The 11868-nt window shown below is 33.8% G+C and overlaps 1 protein-coding gene across 2 annotated transcripts in view; it reads left to right on the forward strand.

Moving 5' to 3' along the window:
* Nucleotides 1-9017, forward strand: part of LOC121303917 (interleukin-11 receptor subunit alpha-like) — a 59674-nt gene extending 50657 nt beyond the window's left edge. For both annotated transcript variants that reach the window (XM_041234788.1, XM_041234782.1), the window contains exons 8-12: nt 917-1058; nt 1605-1691; nt 4818-4920; nt 5742-5823; nt 7416-9017. In XM_041234788.1, the coding sequence (XP_041090722.1) occupies nt 917-1058; nt 1605-1691; nt 4818-4920; nt 5742-5820 (411 nt within the window). In that variant the 3' untranslated portion in view covers nt 5821-5823; nt 7416-9017. The remainder of the gene's footprint in view (nt 1-916; nt 1059-1604; nt 1692-4817; nt 4921-5741; nt 5824-7415) is intronic.
* The last annotated feature ends 2851 nt before the right edge of the window (nt 9018-11868 follow it).

An 11868-nucleotide genomic window follows, 5' to 3' on the forward strand; every position in this document is an offset into this window, starting at 1 on the left:
CGAGTGCATCAGCTATTCCAGTAGATGGAATATGTGTTTCATTTGGTTGGTCCCCCTTCTGATATCCTGATTCGATATGTAAATAATGTAGATAAATGACTAAAACAGTTAGTAAAGTGATAGATAATGTAGTAATAGATGTGGGTTGGAGTTAGTAACTAACATAAAAGCTTATGCTGTATTTGTAAACTTGAAGTTTGTTTTAGGGGTTCTCTACTGTATGTGGCTAATCAAGTGGGAAGTATTGTAACCAAGGTGTTATCTCGATTTCATATAACAGAAAATATGAGGATAGACGTTTATTATTATTATATATTTTACCATTTTTCAAGAATACCATTATTTAAAGAATAGTTTATAATTAAGGCTTGATAACTTTACCAGATTGTTATTAAAGAACACTACAACTGTCTAAAATAGTGTAGTGACTATCAAAACTGTTTTAACAAACAGACTTTGAAAACAATGTATTTCAATACTTTTGTATAAATAGGTGGAAGGAAATGAAGTAAATAAGTATTTTGCTATTCATGAAACCACCTGGTAGCTTTATTTAATCAGTATATCCAAATTCAAAATCTTGTATTTTGAAATAATGCCACTGCTGGACAAAACATAGCTTCATGTTGTTGTAGTGAGTTATCTCCGCCTTTTAGGTTTATATACAGGTCCATTTAAAAAGCTAACATACCTTAAAAAAGCAAACATTCTGTACATTAAAATAGCTGATTTAGTAGAACAGTCTAGAAAAATACAATAATATACTACCTTGAAAGAATTATTGTATTTTATTTTTTATTTAGTTTTTAATTTAACTTCAGTTTAGGAAGTTCGTGAGCAGGAGCATGTAGGTTTGTTTTGAGCTGGTTGGTTTATGCATCTGTGCGCTAGTATCTGTTTTATTTATGTAACACAGGTGGAAACAGCACATCTCACGATAGAATTAACAGATGTGTTAGCTGGTCATTTTCACATAATCCAAGTGAGAGCAATGGATTTATTGGATAACGGAAACTGGAGCGAATGGAGCACTGAAATCAAAACTTTTCCTTGGCTTGGTAAGCATCTTTGTACACAGTGCCTGCCAACTGTATGGAAAACTTAAATGAATCCCAGAAAGAACAGATTATTTATTTATAGAGGTACAACACATGTCTATTTACTTTATACTAATTATCGTTATTATTGTCATCTTGGGTACATATAAGGTGCACATTGTTGCTTTTTCAAGGGATAAATTCTCCAGGAACATCATGCTTCTAGGAGAATCTATACATACATGTAATCCTACTCTAAAATGTTCAAAATTGTTATTCAGTCCCCTAGCCAGGTAATCAAAACAATATTCTGAACACAAGAGATGCTATTCGAAGTGTGGAATCTACTAGAACATTTTGTACTGAATGAATCAAATATATTCATGTATAGTACAGGTATCCCTGTGATCAAGCGAACCATCTATTGTTCAGTGTAGCAGAAGAGAATGTTTTCAGTAACTTGTTGGTTTGATTTGATCAACTTTCTGTAAAATTTCTTTAAACAGTTGGAAGAAAATTACACACTTCCAACATATAAACTAACCACATTTGTGTTTTGTACATTAGAACCAACTCTTAAACCAGAGGAATCTGAAAGCAATACACAGAGTCAGACAGAAAATACAGATTATTCTTCAACTTCAGAATCGAAAGGTAAATGTTAATACAATATGACTGTTAAGTACTTAAACCAATGCAAAGTTTTTTATCAGACCGGTGAAACTGGTAATGTTATAGAAATATAGTGAACTGTCATGTAAAGTGTAAAGCTTGAAGAGTAAGTAGCGGGGTTCCGAAACACACAGCGTTACACGTCCCCACGTGCTGCTACAACTGTTTAAATAATGTACCTGTAATTATTCTTTTCATTATTAACATCCTGACAACTTTTTACACTTATAACTTTAGTCTTCTTTCAAAACTCTTTTAAAAATGTCCGCTCTAGTGCAGATAGTGTAAGAATTATTGCCCACATTGTCAAACGATCCATTTATTTTTTTTAATCGCTCTTCCCGCAGTGATTTAGAGAGGTGGTTTTCAACCCCCTGTGTCTGCTGGTTTTCATTCCAACTGAGCTCTCAGTTACTTAACTAGACCCTTAATTGAACTGAGCTCTTAAACAGTTGCAGATTTCAAGTTAGCGATAACATTTTATAAGTAACTTGAACTCTGCAACTGTTTAAGAGCTGACAAGTGCAATTAAGCAAATTATCATTTCAGTTAAGGGTCTAATTAAGTAATTGAGAGCTCATTTGGAATGAAAACCAGCAGACAAAGTGGGTCCCAGGACCAAGGTTGGGAATGACTGATTTAGAGGAAAGATCTCAAACCCCAGTGCACTACAGCAGACATTTTGAAAAAAGCAATGGAAAAAAAAAGAAAAAAAGAATGTGGGATCGAAGCTCACCATCAGCAGTTACACTTAGTGCCAAAGGAAACATCCTATATTAGAAAATTAAACCTTTCATCTTTACAAACTGTTTCAACAAACATGAACCCGGGAAACCAATTACTCCTTTTTAAATGCACATGATTGTACTGTGTTTATTTAGAGTTTTATTAATAGGTCGCAAGGTGACTGGGCCAAAATAATGTTGTGGTTCTGGTTATGTTGCAGAATAATATACGGTAGGTAGGGCCAAAACCTTTTCTAAATATACAACCAAAGAAAAGGAAAAAAAAAAAAAACAGATTTGGTGAAACAGTATAATGAAGTGATTAAACTTATTGGATGCCTTACATTAGTAGTACCTTCATAATAAAAAAAATTAACTGTGTATGCTGGTACATAAAACACCACCTGAATAAGTCAATGATGTCTTATTGTCCTGTAAATTTATATTGCATGTATTGAAATGGTTTTATGATTCCCACTGGAAATATAAAAGCTGTTCAGGTATTTTAATATTGTGCTGTTATTGCAGATCACTGATGTAAAACCTAGTTTAGCACAAGTTCCTTTATGTAAAAGGAGAAACATTAAGAAAAAAAAAAACAAGTTTGCTTTTATTGTGACAATGACAATGCTGTACTTATATGCACTATACTTTACTGCAAAAGGGAATTTGAAGGTAAAATAATTATTAGGTCATTATTAGTGTATCATCATTAAGCTACCTGCAATTTTAGCTGTACACAGCTCACATTCCGATTACTGTAGGTTTACGCACAGTAACCGACAGGCATGAACTTAAATAAATAAATAAAATTAAACTAATTTCAAATTATTAGGAAACAGTTGCATTTTTTTTCTTTTTTTTTGACACAGGACCCAAATATGTATACTTCAATTATTGAAGGTATTTTTACAGTAAGAAGTATGTTGTTGAATGCATGTCTAAATTTCAGAAGACATTGCACATGTAAACATTTCTACAGATGATTAATATACATCTAGAGTTAGTAGGAAAAAATTATTTCTTCACTTAGCTAAAATGTTTTGAAAATTGTAAATAACTTATTGAATCCAAACCACTTTGTGAGTAAGTAGGCTTGTCTCTGCTAATAAATTGAGGCATTGAAACCATTGTCAAGTTACAGTAATCAGCTCACACTAAAATAAACTGGCTGTATAATATGTAGATACACTGTTAAGACAATTAAACGTATTAGTGTAGCTTTTATTCAGAAACACTAATAAATTGGTATGATATTTAAATATACAAAATGGGGAAGGACAGGTTACCAGCATCACAAGATTTGTTTTATTTTGTGTCTGTGACAGGATGAAGTCACTGGTAAGGCTGTTTAACGTGCTTCAGCACACTTTAATAATAAATAATCAACAAAATAAACAGGCACAATGGTCAAAACAAACAGTTAGACAAAACAGAATATATACTGTTAAAACTGAGCCGCCGGTTTCATACACACAATCCATGACCTCATAAACCCCCCTAAACCCCATTTGCAATTCGGTAATATGAGAGAATTGGTCAGGGTCTGAATACTTTTGCAAGGCACTGTGTATATATATATATATATATATATATATATATATATATATATATATATATATATATATATATATATATATATATATATATATATATATATATATATATATACACACACACACACACACACACACAAAGGTGAATGCCCTACAGTGGCCCAGTCAAAGTCCTGATCTGAATTCAATTGAGAATCTGTGGCACTATTTGAAAATTGCGGTCCACAAGCGTCATCCAACAAACCTGAACAACCTGGAGCAAATCTGCCAAGAAGAATAGGCAAAAATCACTCTGACACTGTGTGCAAAGCTGGTACATACTTACCCCAAAAGACTTAAAGCTGTTATTGCAGCAAAAGGTGACTCTACCAAATATTAATGTGTGGGGGTTGAATACTTATGCAAGCAAGATATTTCAGTTTTTTATTTTTCTTAAAAATATTTCCCAACATAAAACCAATGTCACCTTACAATAATTGATTTTGAGTTTAAGTGTTTAAAAATAAAATATCAAACAGAACGAAATTTCAATGTACCATTTGTAATTCGGCACTGTGTGTGTGTGTGTGTGTGTGTGTGTGTGTATGTATATATATATATATATATATATATATATATATATATATATATATATATAGCATCAAAAGAAATGTATCACTTATATTTGAGCATCAAAAGAAACGTATCACTTATATTTGTGTCCCTGTATAAAAACACTTTGAAAGGCACGCAAGCATAAAAAATGATCAGAGAGGAGGACTGATGACACTAATTTGATAACTTTATTTGCTTTTATTAATAATGTGCATGTGTTTTTGTCCATTTAGTTGAAAGCGAAGAACAGTATGAGAAGCTGGCTCTACTCGTCTCTCTTGGTACCTTGGGAGGAGTTTTTCTGGCATTGTTGGCTTTTTTTGCCATTTTGATCTGGTAAGATGTGGTGTGATACTGTCTTTTTGGTGGAGTATTTGCCATAGTGTTTATAACAATAGATGCAAGAAAAAAGAAGATACCAAGTCACCTATTTCACCAGGCTTCTGTAAAATAGTGTGCATGATCGCTTCAGACATATATTTGAGCGCAGGTTTACATTTTCTCACTGAGCATCCCAAAAATGTACCAAGCTACTTTAAAATGCTGTGGAATTTTTTTTGTTTTTTCAGTGTTGATGTTGCTGGATTTTTAGCTCAAATACTGGTAAATCATGCAAAAATATCTTCATGAAAAACAAAATGTTGTCATCCCTTCAGTGTAATCTGATACGTTTTCTTCTTATGGGAGGGAGGTGTTACTAATGTCTGCTTTAACGTAACCTGCTGGATATACAGTGGTGGCAGTCTATATGTTCCAGTTAAAGCTCAGTTATTGGCCATTTTAAGATTTCATTTAAAAAGATCTAAATAATGATAGAAAAACCTTTTAGAAACAGTTTAGTTAAGACATACTCATTATTTTGAAATTGATCAATGGTTTGTTTTAGAAGTGAAAGGCCTCCAAATAGCATTTTCCATGGTCTGTCCAAAATAGCTGGAAAAGTAGTTTCCAAACTCAATGGTTATTTTTCTGTCATAATCTGTCTTTGATTAGAGTTATTAGTATACCTCTCACCAGCAATACGCTATTAGGCATAGAGTTAAATAAATATACCATAATGGGCTTTTTGATATATGAAGTTCTCACATAACATTTTCACATCTGACTGAAAATTGCTGTTATGATTTTGTAAAGCTTTTGTTTTTCATTTTGTTAAGGGTAAGACATAAAGGAAAGGAGGAGACGTCAAAACAAGAACTTACCTCAATGATGAAGATGAAATCCCTGCCAGTGTAGGATGTAGGTATACATTGATCTGTTTCTATCATGTTGCTGTTCATATTATACTCTAAAAAATGACATGTAGGATCTCAAGACCTATAAATACATGTGGAATATGTACGTATTATTATTATTATTATTTCATGGCAGACATCCTTATCCAGGGCGACTTACAATTGTTACAAAATATCACATTGTAAAGTATCACTTTACAGAATATCACATTACAGATAGGAGCATTTGTATAGTACAGTAAAATCAGTAGCAAAAGATAAAATTCAAATAAGAGCACGAAATAGAGAATACAGTGAATAATTACATGTAAGAGCAAGTTCGACTAAGAGCAGTTAACTTATATTAACAATATTTGCTTGTACGAGTAAAGTCCAGTACGAGCATGCATTAAGTACGATGAATTGATGACAATGATTTCAATAAGAGTAATTACAAAAAAAACATGAATACGGATACCTATGAGTAAACTTAACAACTTAAATGAACACATGAATATTACTATAGATGTATAGAATTATATCTCATGCAAAAAAATATGCTGAGCAATAAAAAACATTTAAACATAATTTACATAATTCACAAAAATAAAAATTAAAAAATAAAAACTCATTAATATAATACAATGTAATATAATATACACAAAGGTGTTTAGTGTTTAGGTTATTAACTTACTGGATACATTCACAACAGGGCCTTTTTTGCAAGTGGAAAGGAAATATGCCCTTGTCTTTCTCATGATGGATTCTTAGGAAAAGTAGTTTGTTGTTAACTGCTGTGATTGGCACATCGTGGAATCCTGCAGTGCCGGTTTAAGCGAGTACATTAAATAAACCTGCCTGTTTTACTGAGGTGATTTTCTTCCGAGTCACCATAATAAACCACATTAAACATACAAAACAACCATGTATAGATTGTTCCATTTGGATGGTTGATGATTAATATAGATATATTTAGTTAAATCATATGTCTGGTATGAAAGCTTGGCAGTATTATACCTGGTAACCTACATGTGAATTAGGTTCCAAGGTATTTTTTCCACTCAGAAAACAAAAAAATAAAGGAAACAAAGTACGTCCATTCCAGACTCCAGTGTAGCGCACCACCAGCCCGCGAGGTCCATTCCAGACTCCAGTGTAACACACCACCGGCCCTCGAGGTCCATTCCAGACTCCAGTGTAGCGCATCACCATTCCAGACTAGGCCTGAATTAAAAAAGTTTATAGCACCCTCGCTATACTTTACAGTCTATATGGCACCTCCCTAATTCTTTATTCCAAGCAGGCCCTAAATTAGTTAATGGAACATGCTATTAGTCAGTTAAGTAATGTATACCTGTAATTAGTCAATTAACTAATTTATGATCTAATTGGAACAAAACCCTGGACTGAAATGGATCTCGAGGGAACAGATGTGTGCACTGTTGACATACACTGTGTTCTATTAAAACATGATTTTTTTTTTTTTTTATTAAAGCAATACAGGTCAGAGGAATCTACCAGTTAGACAGAACTCCAGCATGCACTGCTTTCTACAGCCTTTACATTTGTTTACAAATCAACATTAAATACTGGAAGTTTTTTCATTGTTTTTTTCAGGTGCACAGATGACATTTACAAGTATCAACCCTTTTAGGGTAATTTCAAAGGGAAATATCACCACTGCCATTAATAACAGTAGGACAGAAGAAGAGCCATTAATGATCTTCTGAAAGGAAGTGTCTAACCTGGTGTCTTGTGACTGTCTGCATTTACAGATCCAGTATCTACCTATTTGTTTTGTTTGGTTTCAAATGGATTCAGTTCAGTCTTTTTTGTAAACCTACAGCGCTTTTGTAGCACTGGAGTCACAGACTGCCACAGTTTGCTTAAGTCTTCATCTCTTCACAGACCTCACCAATGAACACAAAGTGTAATATTTTCTACAGAAAGAACTTGTGAGTTCTACACAGATTTGCATGGATTCCAGGTTGTCTCAAGAATGAAGATCTCATGACCCATTATCTGGCTACATTTCCCTAAAATAATATTTAAAACTCTCTCCTGAGATGTGTGAAGTACTGGATATTGAGGTTATCTATAAATATAGAGGTTTCTGTCCTTCATGAATGGTTAGAATACAGGGCATTATGTACATATTATTGTATAGCCTTATAACAGTATAAGAAGTAAATGTGCATATTTGAGTGATTAAATAATAGACACAAATTATCCGTTGTCCACTGTTGGGTGATGTGGAATGCATTGAGGTGATCAGCATTACCGTGCTAAGGAATGATTTCTACCTCACAGAGAGGTAGAAATCAGTGTAAGGCATTTGCTTTTGTAAGCTGGAGGGCCCAAAGGCTGGTGCAATAGAATGCACACCACCTGAGCAAAGAAGGGAGCGTGTTAGAATGATGCAGAAAATCATTGTCTGTGTTTTGAAGCCTTAACCACATCTGTAACAGCATTACACTTCTATATAAAACAAACCTACAATTAAGTTGAGATTAAAAGATGCGAAACCCTCTAATAAGGTGTAGGCCCTTGAGTAAAAGTAGCACTGACACACCTTTTTTCTTGACACACAAAATAAAACCAGGTCAGGCTGTGAATCTTGGCAGCAGCCTTTAAGAAATATGAAAAAGAAATCGATAGAGATGTTGGGAACGTGTTTAGCTGTTTTTATAGTGAAAAGTTGTAGCAGTAATTACAAAAGCACAATCCCTCTTCCTGTTACTTTTCAAATAATTCTAAAACACAATGCTCAACAAAAGGCCCATGGTTGAAACCACAAGCTGTATGGCCTTTGTAAAGTTCACCGTTTTCACAACTTGAACATGTGTGAGAACATACAATCAGAACTACCACAGATAACTTGAAAACTGAACAAATACAATAGTAAAACTTGAAAACTGAACAAATACAACTAAAGAAAGAGGGCGCAACAATGAAATTCAATTTTAGTTATGCTAATAAAGCCATTCTCATAGCGCTCCATTCAGATTTTTCAATAGAAGATTATATATTTTTTTTGTGAGGTACAATACCAGCAGAATTATGTAAGCACAATAATACAACATTATTTTAGCAATATTATAAACAATATAATCAGATTTTCTACAAAGTCCTATAAATTAAAATATATACTGTAGTTTATACATTAAATTAAAGATACTGTGGATATTTTACACCCTAGCTACACCAGTTTGTGTGTGTGTGTGTTTCACCACATATATATATATATATATATATATATATTATATAGTTTGTTAGGGATAAAGACAGTAATTCAAATATGAGGAACTAATCTAGTCAAAGAGTATAAAGCATAGTCATCTAATGTCCCTTCTACAGTATCCTGTTTATGTTGGTTTATAGCCACAACAAAAACTTTTATCAGTATCCTAAAGAAGTCACAATGTTTTCTAAAGAGAATCCTTTACCTTCAAAGCCCTACCCTGCCAATTCAGACAAGTTCTGACTCAATTTGTATAGTAGATCTCTGGAATAATATGAATGTTTCAAGAACCCGTATTTTTAGAAACTTTGTTTTATTTTATTTTTACCTGTTGTGTGTTTTAGCATTGTGGATACCTGGATACACAATGACGTATTAGGGAAATGACTCACCCTGTTTAACAGTTGTTACAGAAAATTGTGTATGTGTGTGTGTGTGTGTGTGTGGGGGGGGGGGGTTCCAATAGCTTGACTATAAACAGGGCAGCTGGCTTTTTAGCAAAGTACTACAGAATATGGTGAAGCGATACATGGAAAATTGAACAGATGATAGGTTGGTTTTTGGAGGTTTATCAGCTGTCAGGGAGTACATTTTATGATGGAACAGCCGATATACATTGGTTGCCATGCATATTATGTCACTGTATTTTCCATCAATTCCTAGTATTTTGGGCGTTTTAACAACAATATTAATATGTGCTATCACCTAAAAATGACTAGACTATTAGATAGGTCAGTATTCTGAAAAGAAAACTTCAAGAATGGGGTCACAAATTGGCCAGTGAATATCTGCCACCTTGGAACTTGAACTCATCAGACTATGAAATGCAAGACTGGGCCTGGACAGTATTTGGACGGGGTACCTTCTAATTTAAATGGAGTTTGGAATGAAGTGTTCTTGATTTAGTAGAGGTCTGGGCCCTCACTGGAGTCCAGGCTGGTCTCTTTAGGATGAGATGGTAAACTCCATACCTGGGATAGGAATGATATGAATGATCTCATGACAGATGAGCAGGAAACCACCTATTTTGGGCCTGGCTAAATTCCACTTCTTAGTTCTCTAGTAAGTCTCCAGAAGGGGTGTGATAATACTCAATAAGGTTTCAATCACATAATCTAGGTCACATTAAGTTGTGTTATTATTATACAGATCATATTGTATTTATTTTGTATGATAAAAATAAAATAATGTAATTAATAATATACTAAAAGGCACAACTTAAATTAGATGCAGTGCTTTTTGGTTGAGCATCATGATGATCATATCATGTAAGGAAATAGTATTCAGCAATTACATTTTCTCAGTTGGTCCCACCTTGTTAATTAAAGGGTTTGATTTGATACTAAAGTGTTATTGTTAGACCCTGCAAAACTCACTGCAACAATCAATGGATTTAAAGTAGATAAATAAGTATATTGACTTCAATATTTTGTTTTTAAATGTTATGCATAGCACAGGAATTGCATGGAGTTACATTAAAATTATTAGTAGTTTGTCCAGTATATTTTAGAAAGGGAAAATATACACCATGCACCACTGAAAATGCATGCCATTGCAGAGTACCCTGTATCTGTTTTATTTATAGACAATTATGTCATCGCATAATTCAGTGTATACAGTTGACCTCCCTTGTCATGATTTTGAATTTGGAATCAATAAAGAAATCAGTGCATTTAGCATTATAAATACATCATGAAAGCTGTAACATTAGACACCAATAAAATGTGCAGCATGTGGCCTCCCTACATATTTCCTTTGAAAAGGACCTTTACACAATCTGAGGTATGGGGTATCAAGAGAAGAAAACAAGTTTTGTCATTGTGAGTAAATAGAAAAAAAAAAAGGAGGAGGAGACCACACTTACTGTACAATGTGTTGTGTGGACAACAGACCGAATAAGCTGATTTTGTTACTGTTCATCATGTATGCATTTTGATGTAATAAAAGTGATTTTAGATCTTGAAACTGGTACTTTTCTTAATCTCAATCTACATCTAAATAACTGTTTGCAATGATGCTGTGGTCATCCATATGGAAACGATTGTGATAAGTTGGACCAAGGATGAAAGCCCTTCTCAATGTGTGTATGGTGGACATAGTGCAATAATATTGTTATGTTTTTAGTTTCTTCAAGCAGATTAACTGGGGAGATAGCTTTATGGACAGTTTGGATAAAATGGGTTTCACTACAATGTTTTCTGAGCAGCCAAATTATTTACAATGTCTGACTGCTTACCTAAATTATTTTGACAGAGGCTGCCAAAAAACGTTTTACTAGGAGTGGGGTGCCTGTACCTTTTAATGGTGTCTGAATAGGTACCAAAGGAGGTATAGGAAGGAGGACAACACAGCAACGGATGCTCCTCTGAATCACACTGTTTTATTATAAATCTCTTTATGAATGCATTCAATTACATAAGAAGCAAGTATAACACTGAAAGTGGATATTACCCCAGATTCTAGTGGGAACACAGGCGGCTGCCATTCAACAGTAGGTAACTGAAAACGAACAGCTAGTTCTGTGTTTTGTCCTCCAAGTCTGTGTCACAGTCTTGCTAACTAACCCTCCTTTACTTACTGTCTGAGTTCCCCAAGCAGCTACTCGGCTAGGATGAAGCAACAGGTTGTGCTGACCTTTCAATTATTTCTCCTGATTCACATTCCCACAAATATTCAATGTGCCTTCATTATCTCTCCAGTCCCCAATATGGACCTTGAATATGTTCTGACTATCTTGACTTGGCATGCAATCAGTAACTCCTTTATTTTATAAAGAACAGATACTACCTCTCTTAAAAGTTCTCAGACATTACCTGTATAAAAAAGTTC

This window comes from Polyodon spathula, chromosome 2 (genome assembly GCF_017654505.1).
Source record: "Polyodon spathula isolate WHYD16114869_AA chromosome 2, ASM1765450v1, whole genome shotgun sequence".
In the NCBI taxonomy this organism is placed as follows: Eukaryota; Metazoa; Chordata; class Actinopteri; order Acipenseriformes; family Polyodontidae; genus Polyodon; species Polyodon spathula.